We start from the raw sequence: 17,646 nt of genomic DNA, 5'->3' as shown, positions 1-17,646 counted from the left end.
GACTCGAGTGCTTGAGTATAATGGAAGTCAATGGGGAATTCGAGCATTTTCTCTGGTAAATTTTAATTGACTTTCATTATATTTGGGTGCTTGAGTCGTGCCCATCTGACCATCTACTGCTGGTTAGCAGTGCCGAGCACCCGAGCATGGTAGTGCCCACTCATCACTAATAAGCACAACTGCTCATTACATTAAAAGTTGCAACATTTCAAGACATTTTATGCCAGAAATGTGGCAAAAACATCTTGATGAATCTGGCCCTCCCCACACTCCCAAAACATCAGGAAGGCTGCAGGAAAAGAAGCCAGCCTCACAGATTCCCTGAGGAGTTGCCAAATCACCGAAGTAGCACCAAATTCCCCCAAAACTTCATGAAAAATGTCCCCATAAAGCAACTTCTGTGTCAGATGTGTGGAAGAAACAGAGCACACGTGGCTTCACTTACTGCAGGCGGTGACCAAGCATTAGTGCTTAGGAACCAAAGGCCACTGTATAATTATTACCATTTCAGCTAAAAGTATCATTATTATTTATACTCACCATCAATCCTTACAAATTCCACTGAATGTTACCCACCACTGATTGGGGGGATCACTGCCACCTCATCCCCAGGACGTAGAGTTATGACCTCATCGCCAATGGGGACATATTCCTGGCGCACCGCGAGAACAATGTGATCTTTAATAGCACAGAGCCTAGGGGTGAAATCATAAAATGTGAGATCAAGATCCTCAACTGCGTGTAGCCAAAGTTTGGATGGGTGGTCATCCCCTCCCCATCCATCCATGGTCACCTATGCTGCGGAAAGGTGATCAGTGCTACGTGATGGACAACCCCTTTAAATATTGGAATGACGCTCATTACCCGGGGTGCAGAGCTGCTATTTTCTCCCACAGTTGATTGGAAGTGATTTCTTGAGGCACGGTCAGGTTTTCTGAACGCACTCCTGCAAGTTCTGAACTTTTCGCAAAATACAACACTACGATCTGCACAAAGCAGAGAGAAAAAACAAAAAAAGAAAAAATGTTTTTGTAGGCTTCAATGCAAACATGTCCATTTCCAGCTAAACATCAGCCAAGCAAATCAGTAAAAGAAAAAAACAACCCCCTAAGGCTAGTTTCACACTTGCGTTGAACGGCATCCGTTTCATTGCGTTTTGTGACAGATGCAATGGATGTGTTGCATATAGTGGCACAATGGATGCAACGGATCGTACAAAACAACGGAATCTGCTTTTTTTTTTCTTTTCTTTGCAGTTTTACCGGCCGCCGGGTGATCAGCTGATCGCTCACAGCAGCCGGCCGCCGGGTGACCAGCTGATCGCTCACAGCAGCCGGCCGCCGGGTGATCAGCTGATCGCTCACAGCAGCCGGCCGCCGGGTGACCAGCTGATCGCTCACAGCAGCCGGCCGCCGGGTGACCAGCTGATCGCTCACAGCAGCCGGCCGCCGGGTGACCAGTTGATCGCTCACAGCAGCCGGCCGCCGGGTGATCAGCTGATCGCTCACAGCAGCCGGCCGCCGGGTGATCAGCTGATCGCTCACAGCAGCCGGCCGCCGGGTGATCAGCTGATCGTTCGGCCGCCGAGAGTGTGTGCGGGGGGCGGAGTTCGGGGTGGGTGGAGCCGAGCAGGGCCATGGCGCTGAGGACGTCAGTGCAGCGGGGACTGCATGGCCGGGGACGAGTGTGTGTATGTGTGTGTGTATTTGTGTTTGTGTGTGTACACATGCGGAGTGCGGGAGGGGGCTCCGCCCAGTGGGGAAGTGTCGGGCTCCCTTTAGCCAGGGTACCGTAAATATCGGGTAACTAAGCAAAGCACTTTGCTTGGTTACCCGATATTTACCTTGGTTATCAGCATACACCGCTTAGCGCTGGCTCATTGCACACGTAGCCAGGGTAAATATTGGGTAACTAGGCAAAGCGCTTTGCTTAGTAACCCGATGTGTACCCTGGTTACATGTGCAGGGAGCCACAGAGAGCATGCGCAGCGAAATCCTAAGGATTCCGCTGCTCAAAAAACATTACATGCTGCATTCCTTCCGCCCGGCGGAAGCAACGCAGTGTCGGCCAGCGGAAGCAACGCAGGTCCATCATTCGCAATCTGTCGTCCATACAAATCTATGGGAAGCAGCGGAATCTGTTAACGGATTCCGCTGTTTTCCAAAACGGCGGATTGCAACTGAAGGAAAACAACGCAAGTGTGAAACTAGCCTTACTCATCATAGAGTGAAAAAAAAAACATCACAAGACCCCAATTGTAGTCATAAGCTGCTGTTTGGACTCCGTCGAGGCTCAGAAGGTGAGGAGATACCAGGGGAGCAGAAACCCATAAAAACTAATATTGCAGCAGAGAAGTCGAAAGCGCCCACCCGCTCACGGGGCTGGAGTCGAGAGCGCCCACCCGCTCACGGGGCTGGAGTCGAGAGCGCCCACCCGCTCACGGGGCTGGAGTCGAGAGCGCCCACCCGCTCACGGGTATAAATCTTTTATGCTGGGTTATTTTCAGGTGCATCCCGCATATATCACGCTCACACATCCACCTCATTTCACCTTTTTAGGCATAGCTCACACCTCAGATAACCGTCCTCAGATAAAGCTATTTGTTTGTGTTGGGTTGTATCAAAGCTCCATTCTCATGTTATGGATCTGGTCAGATTTTGCTCATTTTCATGTTGCAGAATGCCCGTTATCATGACAAATTGCTCATTTCTAGCAATTTTGTCCATTAATATCAATTTATGTTATTCCGCAATCAAAATCTGCAAGTGGGGAATTGAATTGCGCATTCAACGCACACGGGCAGACTCAATGAACTCAACGGCCAGCGCATCCAATACTGGACACTAGGAGCAGCGCCGCAGACTCAGCAATGGACCTGGGGAGGGTGAGGAAAGTCTGGTTGGTTTATTTGCTTGCTTTATAACAAATTGCATCAGGGGACCAACATTTTCTGAGAGGAGTCAATGCCTTTTAAAAGTGGCTTGAAATCAAGCTGTTGTGAAACTACAAGTCCCAGCCGAGCCGCAGACACTACAAGTCCCAGCCGAGCCGCAGACACTACAAGTCCCAGCCGAGCCGCAGACACTACAAGCCCCAGCCGAGCCGCAGACACTACAAGCCCCAGCCGAGCCGCAGACACTACAAGCCCCAGCCGAGCCGCAGACACTACAAGCCCCAGCAGAGCCGCAGACGCTCCAAGCCCCAGCAGAGCCGCAGACGCTCCAAGCCCCAGCAGAGCCGCAGACGCTCCAAGCCCCAGCAGAGCCGCAGACGCTCCAAGCCCCAGCAGAGCCGCAGACGCTCCAAGCCCCAGCAGAGCCGCAGACGCTCCAAGCCCCAGCAGAGCCGCAGACGCTCCAAGCCCCAGCAGAGCCGCAGACGCTCCAAGCCCCAGCAGAGCCGCAGACGCTACAAGCCCCAGCAGAGCCGCAGACGCTACAAGCCCCAGCAGAGCCGCAGACGCTACAAGCCCCAGCAGAGCCGCAGACGCTACAAGCCCCAGCAGAGCCGCAAGACACTACAAGCCCCAGCAGAGCCGCAGACACTACAAGCCCCAGCAGAGCCGCAGACACTACAAGCCCCAGCAGAGCCGCAGACACTACAAGCCCCAGCAGAGCCGCAGACACTACAAGCCCCAGCAGAGCCGCAGACACTACAAGCCCCAGCAGAGCCGCAGACACTACAAGCCCCAGCAGAGCCGCAGACACTACAAGCCCCAGCAGAGCCGCAGACACTACAAGCCCCAGCAGAGCCGCAGACACTACAAGCCCCAGCAGAGCCGCAGACACTACAAGCCCCAGCAGAGCCGCAGACACTACAAGCCCCAGCAGAGCCGCAGACACTACAAGCCCCAGCAGAGCCGCAGACACTACAAGCCCCAGCAGAGCCGCAGACACTACAAGCCCCAGCAGAGCCGCAGACACTACAAGCCCCAGCAGAGCCGCAGACACTACAAGCCCCAGCAGAGCCGCAGACACTACAAGCCCCAGCAGAGCCGCAGACACTACAAGCCCCAGCAGAGCCGCAGACACTACAAGCCCCAGCAGAGCCGCAGACACTACAAGCCCCAGCAGAGCCGCAGACACTACAAGCCCCAGCAGAGCCGCAGACACTACAAGCCCCAGCAGAGCCGCAGACACTACAAGCCCCAGCAGAGCCGCAGACACTACAAGCCCCAGCAGAGCCGCAGACACTACAAGCCCCAGCAGAGCCGCAGACACTACAAGCCCCAGCAGAGCCGCAGACACTACAAGCCCCAGCAGAGCTGCAGACACTACAAGCCCCAGCAGAGCCGCAGACACTACAAGCCCCAGCAGAGCCGCAGACACTACAAGCCCCAACAGAGCCGCAGACACTACAAGCCCCAGCAGAGCCGCAGACACTACAAGCCCCAGCCGAGCCGCAGACACTACAAGCCCCAGCAGAGCCGCAGACACTACAAGCCCCAGCAGAGCCGCAGACACTACAAGCCCCAGCAGAGCCGCAGACACTACAAGCCCCAGCAGAGCCGCAGACACTACAAGCCCCAGCAGAGCCGCAGACACTACAAGCCCCAGCAGAGCTGCAGACTGGATGATCAGTCATTATACAGTAATATCTGGTGAAAAGCCCAATTCGCTCCCTGCAAGTGCAACTTGTAAAGTGTTGATCCCATTAGTGACAGCACAGCTAGGTGTAATGGGGAAAGCCTGCACTGGGCACTCACCTCACAAGTCATGGAGGCAGCAGCAGTCGCTCAGAGACACAGAGACAGCGGGAAGAGCAGAGATCAGCCTCCTCTGTGCACATGTGAGGCCTCTGCTCATTGGAGGCTCAGTCTGTGCCTGTAACCCTGCTGCACATTGGTGTACAGAGTAATCCACCCTCTGCCACCGACCATAGCACGCTGCCCAGTGTACAGTGCACAGGTATACGCTGTGAGGGTGTGTGGGTCTTATGGGAAGACAGCAGCATTTACTGCAAAATTAGGAATAGGCTATGTGCGCACGTTGCGTACTAGCCTGCAGAAATTTCTGCAGCGATCTGAAGATTTCAGCTGCGCTCTGAAGCGCACCTTTTCGGTGCTGGGCTAGTACGCAACGTGCGCACATAAAAATGTCCGTAGTGAGCGCCGATTCCATGCGCTCTGCCTGCAGCTCCTGCCATAGACAGAGCAGGAGCTGCCGGCAAAGCGCAGGAAAGAAGTGACATGTCACTTCTTTTTGCGCAGCGCTTCGGCAGTAGCCGAAGCGCTGCGCTCTGAGACGCCACGTGCGCACGGCCCCTGCACAATCTCCATAGACTGTGCAGGGGACGCAGGACGCATGCAGTTACGCTGCGCTGCAAAGCGCAGCGTAACTGCATGAATTTACGCAACGTGCGCACAGGATAGTGAGGAACAGGGGGGTAACACAGCAGTACCAGGAGCCATGGAGCAGTCTGCAGTATAAATGTGCTGTGAGGTAAAGTGGAAATAAATCCTGGAAACCTGAGACATTTAATCTTTAACCCCTTCAGCCCCCGGGCACTTTCCGTTTTTGCGTTTTTGTTTTTTGCTCCCCTTCTTCCGAGAGCCGTAACGTTTTTATTTTTCCGTCAATCTTGCCATATGAGGGCTTGCTTTTTGCGGGACAAGTTGTACTTTTAAATGAAACCATAAGTGTTACCATATGGTGTACTGGAAAGCAGCAAAAAAGATTTTTTTTGCCACTACGCCGTTTACCAATCAGATTAATTGATTTTATATTTTGATAGATCGGGCATTTCTGAACGCAGCGATACCAAATATGTGTATGTGTCGCCCTGGGCAAGCCAGGGGACACAGGTCACACACCACCACACCCTACATCCCAGGTAGGAACATCTAAGGCTACTTTCACACCTCCGGTTTTTGCTATGCGGCACAATCCGGCACTTTGCAGGAAAATCGCAACCGGTTTTTTTTGCTGCCGGTTGCGATTTTCCTGCATAGACTTTAATTAGTGCCGCATTGTGCCGCATGGTCTTGCGTTCCGTCCGGTTTTTGCCGCATGCGGCAGATTTAGCCGATGCGGCGGCCGGATGGAACGTTGCCTGGCACGTTTTTTCGTGCGGCAAAAAAAACCGCATCGCGCCGCATTCGGCCGATGCGGCGCATTTTTCAATGCATGCCTATGGCGGCCGGATGCGGCGCGATGCGGCAATAACCGCATCCGGCAGCCGCATGCGGTTTTTGCCACTGCGCATGCTCAGTAGCATGCCGCAAGCGGCAAAAACTGGACTGGCCGCACAGGAAAAACTTATGCAAAGGATGCGGTGTTTTCACCGCATCCGTTGCATAGCTTGCACAGCCGGATTGAGCCGCAGAGCTCAAGCCGGATGTGTGAAAGTAGCCTAAGCTAACCAAAAATCCTTGTTGCCTTCCTCCAGAGGCTGATGATTCACACCAGGGGGTGGGCCAGGCGGTTGGCTCCGCCCACCGAGGAGTTCACAGTTCTGGAGGCGGGAGAAACCAGGCAGTCAGCTCAGGGAAGAGCTTGAGTAAAGAGGAGTCTAGTCAGGGAGGAGGAAGTGGAAGGAGTGGAGGAGTAACCCAGACAGGGCTAAAGTAAACAGCTAAGTGAAAGTGAAGGAAGAAAAGTAGTAAAGGAGAAAAGCAAGAGTGGTGACAGAACAGAAAGAGCGTGTAGAAGCCTGAGGTAGTCCAGCTGTGTGCAGGACAGGACAGCAAGGTCAGCAACGGCGGTGACTGTCTGGAGGGGGACCGTTTGGAAGTTCCTGGAAGAACCCCGTAGGCTGTGTGCCCGGCGGTCTGGAGCAGTGTTCTGAAGGACAGTCAGCACCAGGGCAGGGGCCTCTCGGACCCCGGCAAGGCTTGGAGTCGCCATAATTTGCCGAATCCGTCAGTGAAGGGGACGTAGATCCCCCAACAACCAAGTCCCGATTGAAGGCAACAGCCCAGCCAGTATAGAAGAGACACCGCCACCGCCAAGGCACCAGTTTCTTAGGGCCAGCGCCTGCGGGCAAAGAGTAGAGCTCCCCCGGTCCAGCTTGAAGCCGGGGAGCGGGTTACCGGTGGGGACCCATCGCAACCAACAAGTACACCAAGGTGCTAGGAAAAGGGACATCACCGTCACCTACCGGGAGAGCAAGTGCAGCCGTCCGTGGGAACGTCTTACCAGCCGTTTGGTTTACCGTAAAAACTGTGTCAACGTCTCAGGCTGAGTGAGTACCACAGTGCCGCAAGGCACAGCGCTGCCCCCGCGTCCCTGCGCCCACCAGGCCCTGCACCTCCCAAACCATCACCGGGCCCCGGGATCACCAACCCCTACCCACGGAGGGGCAACACAACACCTGGCTGCTCCGCATCACCATCCCCGGGACCCCCGTATTGAGCAGCGGTGGTGAAATCACCACAACCGTGGGTGGCGTCACGGACAATCATCATCCCCACACCCAACAAACCCCCTTTCACTCACGGGCGAGGAGTGCCGCTCGAGAAACCCCCGGGATCCGGCCTACAGCTCGAGCCACCACTGAGCAGCGGCCGCCGGACCCGAGCAGAAGGGGTGAGCGTAGTGTGCTGACACCCTCCTCCCCGCCCGCGACATGTATATTTATTTTTTTTTTAACCCTTTAATTTTCAATGGGGGGAAAGGGGGGTGATTTGAACTTTTAGGTTTTTTGGTTTTTTTTTAATTTTTTTAAAACTTTTTTTTTATTTTATTTTACTAGTCCCCCTAGGGAGCTATAGCGATCAGTAATCCGATCGCTGATCGCTATCTGCTGATCACAGCTATACCGCTGTAAACAGCAGAAATAGTCACTTTCTTTTTTCCTCTGCTCCGTGCCGAGGAAAAAGGAAAGTGAAACTTCATAGCAGCAGGTGTCATCACATGACCCTGTGCTACGATGGCAACCACCGAACGTCACGTGATCACTCACGTGACTTCCGATGGGGGCGGCGGTAAGTAGAAAACATGGCCGCGCGCATATAGATCTCGCTACCAGACTTTGGCAGCGAGATCTAAGGGGTTAATGTTCCGGGTGGAATGCGATTCCACTCGGAACATGTAGGCACACATGTCAGCTGTTGAAAACAGCTGATATGTGTGCCAATCCACGCCACCTGCCCGCGGCAGGGGGCGGGGCTTACCGGGACACGATCCATGACGGAAAGATCCGTCCATGGTCGTGAAGGGGTTAAGACATTCAGAAACCCAGAGGAACAGTAATTCCCAATATGAAGGGATAATCCCAGCAGCACAACCGGCTCAGCAAGGTGCACATAACACGCAGGCCATGGGCATAAGTATGGGGACACCGGCACATTGCACCCACAGGAGCTGAGCAGCCAGAACAGCTTCCGCGAAGACTTTCTACAAGATTTTGGAAATGTCTGTGGGAATTTTTGCCCATTGATGTTAGGTCCCTTTCACATATCAGTTTTTTGCCATCAGTCACAATCCATTTTCTTGACGGATCCGTCGCAGATTGAGGCTAAACTGATGCAACGGATCCGTTTTTCGACGGATCCGACTAGCTGGGGGCTAAAAAATAAAATTGGAGCATGCTCAGTTAAAAAAAAAAATGGAATCCGTCGCCGGATTCCATCATTAGACGGATTATGACGGATCCTGCGCACATAGGCTTCCATTCTACCAAACGACGGACGGCTGTCCATTTTTTCGACTTACACAAAAAACGTTAGGCCCCTTTCATACATCAGTTTTTTGCCATCGGTCACGATCCGTCGAATTTTGAAAAAAACGGATCCGGCGAAAGATGCCGCTGATCCTTTTATTTCTCATAGACTTATATTAGCGACAGATTGCGACGGATGGCCTCACGCTTCATTCGTTGCTCGACAGATCCGTCGAGTAACTTTTTTTGTGTACGGCGAAAAATCCCACAGTGACGGATTCGTTGCCATCTGTCGTTTGGTAGAACGGAAGCCTATGGGCGCAGGATTCATCGTAATCCGTCAAATGACGTTTTTTTTTCAACTGAGCATGCACCAATTTATTTTATTTAGTATCAAATAGCCAGCCAGTCGGATTTGTCGCATCAGTTTTTCCACAATCTGCGACCGATCCGTCGAGCCAACGGATTGTGGCCGACGGGAAAAAACTGATGTGTGAAGGGGGCCTTACTTTAGCCGTCTTCTCTGTCCGACGACAAACATTTTTCGAATACAAGTCGAGAAAAAAACAAATCCAGCGGCATCAGTCGCCTGATCCGTTTTTTTTCAAAATTCGACGGATTGTGACTGACGGCAAAAAAACTGATGTGTGAAAGCGGCTTAGACAGGAAGGCTGGGCTCATAATTTTCATGTAAGGCCACAGTCACACACTGAGTATTTGGGGAGTTTTTACCTCATAAGGCTAAGTTCACACATCCTGTGTTTTCAATCCGTCAGGTCCGTCAGCAACGGATCGGTCATTTTCAAGATGTCAACTGATGCAACTGATGTGTTTTTCACAGGATTCCTTTCACAGGAATCCTGTGAAAAAACGGATCAGTTGCGTCCGTTACATCCGCTGTGCGTCCGTTTTTTGACGGATCAGTCATGATCCGTCTGTGTTTGGGACAGCCCAGTGGGCGTGCCAAGCATGCTGGGCATGCTCAGTAGAGCATGACGGAATCCTGCGCTGGATTCCGTTGTAAGACGGATTACGATGGAATCCAGCACCATAGACATGCATTACAAGCTTGACGGATTCCTGTGCGGCGCGTTAATTTTGACGGCCCGAAAAACGTTACATTCTGCGTTGCTCCCCGCTCGGCGGTCAGTCAAAAACGACGGACCGTGACGCAGCGGATGCAACGCAGGGTCATCAGTCGCAATCCGTCACTAATAGAAGTCTATGGGGAAATACAGGATTCCTGCAAAATATTTTGCAGGATTCCGTAATTCCTCAAGGCTACGGATTGTGACTGATGCAAAACACAGGATGTGTGAACTTAGCCTAATTTGTAGTCAAAACCAGGAGTGGGTGATAAATACAGCAGTGGTGCCCGTGTTACTATTATACTTTTCCTCTGATTGTCCCACTTCTGGTTTTGGCTACAAATACTGAGGTAAAAAAAATAAATTACCAAATTTTCAACATGTGAACATGACCTTAGGCCTCATACAATCGTTAAAATATGTGATTTGTGATTTTACCTGATGTAGCACGTTCGCACTATTATCCATGGAGCTGTTTTTTGGTGGACCGAGCGGCTCACAAAAAGTCATGGAGACGTCTATTTTTGAGCATTACAATAACGAATCAAAATCATCCATACAAGTGTATGAGACGGTAAAAATCACAGATACATGGTGTCAGTGTGCAGACCGCGCTGTCTGTAATTAACATTGGAACGGAAAGGAGAAGCTCTGTCATTTATTTTATTTTCCATTCATGAAAATCACTGATTAAACTGATGGTAAAAACTGACAATGAACAAACAGAGATCAAAATTAGAGAAGCAATACTAATACCACCTACTTCACCTGAATGTCCGTCTGAGGACACACATTCACCTCAAGCGTATAGTGGTGCAGAAACTCATAGTGTCCCTGCATCACTATACACGCTGCTGGCCAATCAGAGGCCGACAACTTACTCCAGCGTGCCCGTGACTTAAGGCCGCTTTACACGCTGCGAGATCGCTAGCGCGCGTACCCGCCCCCATCGGTTGTGCGACATGGGCAAATCGCTGCCCGTGGCGCACAACATCGCTCAGACCCGTCACACTACTTACCTGCCTAGCGACGTCGCTGTGACCGGCGAACCGCCTCCTTTCTAAGGGGGTGGTTAGTTCGGCGTCACAGCGACGTAACTAAGCGGCCGCCCAATAGAAGCGGAGGGGGCGGAGATGAGCGGGACGAACATCCCGCCCACCTCCTTCCTTCCTCATTGCGGGCGGCCGCAGGTACGGTGATGTTCCTCGTTCCTGCGGTGTCACACATAGTGATGTGTGCTGCCGCAGGAACGACGAACAACCTGAATCCTGCAAAAGCAATGATATTTTGGAACTGGACAGCGTGTCAACGAGCAACAATATGGTATTATCGCTCGTTAACGGTCGGTACATGGCAGTGACATCATGCACTATGGCACGTATGACGATGTCAGCTGCCGCCTCTTTCACAGACTGTAGAAAAGAATGGCACGCGTCGGGGAAGAGGAGGGGGTGAGTACAGCGGGGGTTTTTTTAATGCAGAATGGGAACTTATATACCAGGATGGGCACAGAGTAGGGGATTTACATACCAGGATGGGGACATGTAGTGACATCCTGGTATATATGTCCCCCATCCTTGTATACATGCCCCCTATCCTGGAATATACTGTCTTTCATTCAGGAACCATCCTGGTGTATATTGTATGACCCCCATCCTGGTATATATGTCCCCATCCTGATATACAGTTAGGTCCAGAAATATTTGGACAGTGACACAATTTTCGCGAGTTGGGCTCTGCATGCCACCACATTGGATTTGAAATGAAACCTCTACAACAGAATTCAAGTGCAGATTGTAACGTTTAATTTGAAGGTTTGAACAAAAATATCTGACAGAAATTGTAGGAATTGTACACATTTCTTTACAAACACTCCACATTTTAGGAGGTCGAACGTAATTGGACAAATAAACCAAACCCAAACAAAATATTTTTATTTTCAATATTTTGTTGCGAATCCTTTGGAGGCAATCACTGCCTTAAGTCTGGAACCCATGGACATCACCAAACGCTGGGTTTCCTCCTTCTTAATGCTTTGCCAGGCCTTTACAGCCGCAGCCTTCAGGTCTTGCTTGTTTGTGGGTCTTTCCGTCTTAAGTCTGGATTTGAGCAAGTGAAATGCATGCTCAATTGGGTTAAGATCTGGTGATTGACTTGGCCATTGCAGAATGTTCCACTTTTTTGCACTCATGAACTCCTGGGTAGCTTTGGCTGTATGCTTGGGGTCATTGTCCATCTGTACTATGCAGCGCCGACCGATCAACTTTGCGGCATTTGGCTGAATCTGGGCTGAAAGTATATCCCGGTACACTTCAGAATTCATCCGACTACTCTTGTCTGCTGTTATGTCATCAATAAACACAAGTGACCCAGTGCCATTGAAAGCCATGTATGCCCATGCCATCACGTTGCCTCCACCATGTTTTACAGAGGATGTGGTGTGCCTTGGATCATGTGCCGTTCCTTTTCTTCTCCAAACTTTTTTCTTCCCATCATTCTGGTACAGGTTGATCTTTGTCTCATCTGTCCATAGAATACTTTTCCAGAACTGAGCTGGCTTCATGAGGTGTTTTTCAGCAAATTTAACTCTGGCCTGTCTATTTTTGGAATTGATGAATGGTTTGCATCTAGATGTGAACCCTTTGTATTTACTTTCATGGAGTCTTCTCTTTACTGTTGACTTAGAGACAGATACACCTACTTCACTGAGAGTGTTCTGGACTTCAGTTGATGTTGTGAACGGGTTCTTCTTCACCAAAGAAAGTATGCGGCGATCATCCACCACTGTTGTCATCCGTGGACGCCCAGGCCTTTTTGAGTTCCCAAGCTCACCAGTCAATTCCTTTTTTCTCAGAATGTACCCGACTGTTGATTTTGCTACTCCAAGCATGTCTGCTATCTCTCTGATGGATTTTTTCTTTTTTTTCAGCCTCAGGATGTTCTGCTTCACCTCAATTGAGAGTTCCTTAGACCGCATGTTGTCTGGTCACAGTAACAGCTTCCAAATGCAAAACCACATACCTGTAATCAACCCCAGACCTTTTAACTACTTCATTGATTACAGGTTAACGAGGGAGACGCCTTCAGAGTTAATTGCAGCCCTTAGAGTCCCTTGTCCAATTACTTTTGGTCCCTTGAAAAAGAGGAGGCTATGCATTACAGAGCTATGATTCCTAAACCCTTTCTCCGATTTGGATGTGAAAACTCTCATATTGCAGCTGGGAGTGTGCACTTTCAGCCCATATTATATATATAATTGTATTTCTGAACCTGTTTTTGTAAACAGCTAAAATAACAAAACGTGTGTCACTGTCCAAATATTTCTGGACCTAACTGTATATTGTATGACCCCCATCCTGGTATATATGTCCCCCATCCCGGAATATATTGTATGACTCCCATCCTGGTATATATGTCCCCATCCTGGTATATACTCTATGTCCGTATCCTTATATTTAAATCCCCCATCCTACCCTCATCCTGATATATATTTCCCCTATCCTGGGTCCATGTATATATGTCCCCCACCCAAGTATATATATCCCCCTTTCTGGTATATACAGTATACAGAGTGAGGAAAATAGTTTTTGATACTCTGGTGATTTCGCAAGTTTTCCCACCTACAAAGAATGGAGAGGTCTGTAATTTTTGTGGTAGGTACTCTTCAACTGTGACAGACAGAATGAAAAAAAAAATCCAGAAAATCACATTGTCTGTCTGATTGTTAAATCATTGATCTGCATTTTACTGCATTAATTAAGTCGGGTGCCGAACCTTTTTTCTGCTGGGGGCCGTTTAGAAATTTCTACTGGCATTCCGGGGCCACACAAAAATATTAACTTAAAAATTACCCCGCTATGTTTTTTCAAACAGTTAACTCACTGTTGTGGTTGGAGCTTCTTCTCTTTTGTGCGGCTTTGATATTAGGTGATATTGATCTTGTTGCTTGTCACAACTGCTTCTCCAGGTTTATGTCGGCTGGGACTGATGTATATACATCACAGAAGAAGCTGGGAACATATACATCACAGGAGGTGCTGAGTGGATGAGGCATATACATCACAGAAGGGGATGGGGGCATATACATCACAGTAGGGGCTGGGGCATATACATCATAGGAGGGGATGGGGCATATACATCACAGAAGGGGATGGGGGCATATACATAACAGTAGGTGTTGGGGCATACACATCATAGGAGGGGATGGGGCATATACATCACAGGAGGGGCTGGAGCATATACATTACAAGAGGGGCAGGGGGCATATTCATTACAGGAGATGCTGGGGGCATACACATCACAGGAAGGGCTGCGGGGAATATACATCACATGGAAGGCTTGGGGGCATAGACATGACTGGGGAGGCTGGGGGCATAGACATCACAGAAGACGTTGAGGGCCTATACATCACTGGGGAGGGCTGAGAGTAGTATACATGAATACATGAAATAAGTATTTGATCACATGCCAACCGGCAAGAATTCTGGCTCTCACCGACCTGTTATTTTTTCTTCAAGCAGCTCCTACTCTGCACTCACTACCTGTATTAATTGCACCTCTTTGAACCTATTACCTGTATAAAAGACACCTGTCCACACAATCACACTCCAAACTTTCCACTATGGCCAAGACCAGAGCTGTCTGAGGACACTAGGGACAAAATTGTAGACCTGCACAAGGCTGGGTTGGGCTAGAGGACAATAGGCAAACAGCTTGGTGTGAAGGCAACAACTGTTGGTACAATTATTAGAGAATGGAAGAAATACAAAATGACTGTCAGTCTTACTCGGTCTGGGGTAACACGCAAGATCTCAACTCTTGGGGTAATAATAATTATGTGAAAGGTCAGGAATCAGCCCAGAATTACACAGAAGGACCTGGTCAATAACCTGAATAGAGCTGGGACTACAATCTCAAAGATTACAGTTAGTAACACACTACAACGTCATGGATTAAAATCCTGCATGGCACGCAAGGTCCCCCTGCTCACGCCATCACATGTCCAGGTTTGTTTAAAGTTTGCCAATGACCATCTGGATGATCCAAAGGAGGCAAGTGGTCATATGAGACCAAAATAGAACTTTTTGGTATCAACTCCACTCTGTGTTTGGAGGAAAAAGAAGGATGAGTACAAAAAATAAATAAAATGAAAAAACACTGCAAAAACGCTTTTCCTTCATCATACCACTGCATAAAAAGTGGAATAGAATGCAATAAAAAAGTCGAATACAGAGAAAAATTGTATAACTAAAAATGACATACTGTCCCACAAAAAAAACAACCTGTGTTCCCATACCTGCTGTACTTGCCAGAACCTGTCGACCCTGCTGTAAAGATCACAATTCCTATCTATTTGGTCTTGGATTTTCTTAAATGGTAGCGTTGTGTTTAATCATTTCCTTTATCTGAACCTATCACCAAACACCATGTAGCTGCAGCAGCCGTTGGTACCATTTATACAGTGGTTGTGACTTTCACCACTACTACAGTTGAGCCTTCATGATTCCTTCATATCCACAAGTCTGCTCAGGTAAGACCCTATCTGCACTTTTTATCTCCCTCAATTTGTTTATAACTTCGTTAAAAAAACAGACACCCCCAAAAGAGAGAAGGCAGAACCAATAGAGAGAAGGCAGACCACGCAATCATATTCACCAGATGCCGAACAGTTTGCATGTGCCAATGATGTATGAGCTCTCCCACAGAGACCTGCATCGCTGTCATGTCCGCTCACATACACACATCAGATCCAGGATCCCTCCGCTCACACACACACACATCCGATCACAGCATCATCACACACACACATCCGATCACAGCATCATCACACACACACACACACACACACATCCGATCACAGCATCATCACACACACACATCCGATCACAGTAACATAACACACACACACACGCACATCTGGTGATATCGTGCTGCTCTGGGACCCTGTTACATTGTTGATATGTGGCCTTGCGGTGGAAGCATCGAGGACCTGTGCAGGTCCTTAATGCGTTCCACCGCAGGGCCTTAATGCGTTCCACCGCAGGGCCTTAATGCGTTCCACTGCAGGGCCTCTCACTTCAGAGCAGCTGGAAACAGTATGGTATCACCGGATGTGTGTGTGACGTTACTACGATCGAATGTGTGTGTGTGTGATGTTACTGTGATTGGATGTGTGTGTGTGTGTGTGACAGCTGAGGGATGCATTCCACAGCGTCCCAGCTCCTTCATGCTGGCCGGAAGCAGTGGACCACTGTGGAACACATGAAGACCTGCTGGAAGCTCTTGCTGTGCATCACAGGAGAACCTGGGAGAGACACAGATGTCCGGGGTCTGTTAAGTACGATTGTCCTTGGGGGTATCTGCCTTTTCTGGGGGGTAAACTTACCCCCATCCCATATTTCCCCAAAAATAAGCCCTAATCCGAAAATAAACCCTAGCACATTTTTCGGAACAAAAAATAATATGACAGTGTTTTATTTTCTGGGAAAAACGGTACTTATTATACAAATGAAAAACTTGAGGCTAAAGCAACCTCTTTTGCAAAACAAATGTAATTTTTCACTTCTTTCTTCCATTTTGTGTTAATCTCTGTGAAGCAGTGGAAGGGTTACCAAAGTCCCTAAATGCAGTTTTGAATAACTTGAGTGGTCTGTTTTTTTAAAATAGGTCATTTTTGAGCATTTTCTGATATACAGTATAAGAGCAAATGATGAGTGAACGTGCTTGCCACTGGTCAATACTTGGTCGAGCATCGGGGTGCTTGGATACTCATGGAGCTTGGCCGAGTATCGTGGGTGCTATGATGTTTCACCCGTGAACCAATGCCCACAACGCAAAGTCCTTCTTCACTGCATGATGTCCACAGACACCCTAGGGGGAGCCATTTGCAGTCCCTGAATGGCTCTCATTGGGGTTGAAGCAACATTATTAAATGTAGTGTGCCAAAAGAAAAAAAAAAACAACCTCCCTCCCCAGAAATACTGTCTTTATGACTGGCTATGTTCTACAGGCTGATTGGACACCCTTTGCAGGTAGTGTATGGCTCCAGGAATGTGTTTATAGAGCAAGAGGAACAAAGCTATTAACTTTTATATATTTAATTAAAAAAGTAGGCAGTGTTTATGAAAATATACAAAAGATGTTACAAAGGGGACAAAAGAATACATTTTATACAATTACGTAAAATGAAAAAGGATAAACAAAAGAAAAGTACTTGATTTGTGGTTGCATAGGTGGCACAATTCTCTTTTTGGAGGAGAGCACTCTTGTAGAGATATGGGACAACGCTACACAGAAACGTATCTTCCAAATTAAAACAAGCACCAACTCAAACTTTTCTATTAAAGAACAGTCACTCCCACATACCTCCCCTTGGTGACCTCACATTGGTCTGGTCGTGGGATATGGATACGTTTTTTGGAATTTTATGACAACCCCAACTTTTAGGACATCTTTGCCCCTGAAAGTCCCAGATGAAAGATATCGTGGTCATGTTGCCTATCATGATTTTATCTTTCTATAGAGATGAAACATGGCTTGGATAGCATCATCAGTCTGACTGATATTAATTTGGAACTCGTAGGTAGGCCTCACAGCTATTTAACACTAGAACTACTGGACTCGTGACACCTATATAGAAATATATGGTGCAAAGTAGTCAAAATGACTACCTCAGTAGTTCTAGTGTTAATAAATATGCATGACATCCCCTTGGGATCACAATGCTGAAAATGTATCTACCATAATTATCAGATTGAGGCAAACCTCAATATTCATAACTACATGCCAACTCCAAAGAGGCTGGTCGGCTCCTTTGAAATCCGCAGAGCTGACTCCAGAGGTCATACATTTGACGCTTCTGAAGCTGTGAATACACAGAACTAAGACCTTGTGTCTGTTTCCCACCTGATATACCTGTCCACACCAGAGGGTTCTAGCTGAACATGGACCAGATGCA

General features: G+C 48.9%; 1 protein-coding gene across 1 annotated transcript; it reads right to left on the bottom strand.

Moving 5' to 3' along the window:
- Positions 1-568: 568 nt before the first annotated feature.
- On the bottom strand, positions 569-4,810 carry LOC142255158 (molybdopterin synthase sulfur carrier subunit-like). Its single transcript, XM_075326635.1, has 3 exons — positions 4,706-4,810; positions 865-986; positions 569-695 (listed from the first exon to the last, which is right to left on the bottom strand). The coding sequence occupies exons 1-3, from the start codon at positions 4,715-4,717 to the stop codon at positions 569-571; spliced, it is 261 nt and encodes an 86-aa protein (XP_075182750.1). The 5' UTR covers positions 4,718-4,810.
- Positions 4,811-17,646: the final 12,836 nt, after the last annotated feature.

The sequence above is a fragment of the Anomaloglossus baeobatrachus genome, chromosome 1 (genome assembly GCF_048569485.1).
Source record: "Anomaloglossus baeobatrachus isolate aAnoBae1 chromosome 1, aAnoBae1.hap1, whole genome shotgun sequence".
Classification (NCBI taxonomy): domain Eukaryota; kingdom Metazoa; phylum Chordata; class Amphibia; order Anura; family Aromobatidae; genus Anomaloglossus; species Anomaloglossus baeobatrachus.
The sequence above is the reverse complement of the archived record's forward strand: the minus strand, read 5'-3'. Positions and strand labels throughout refer to the sequence as shown.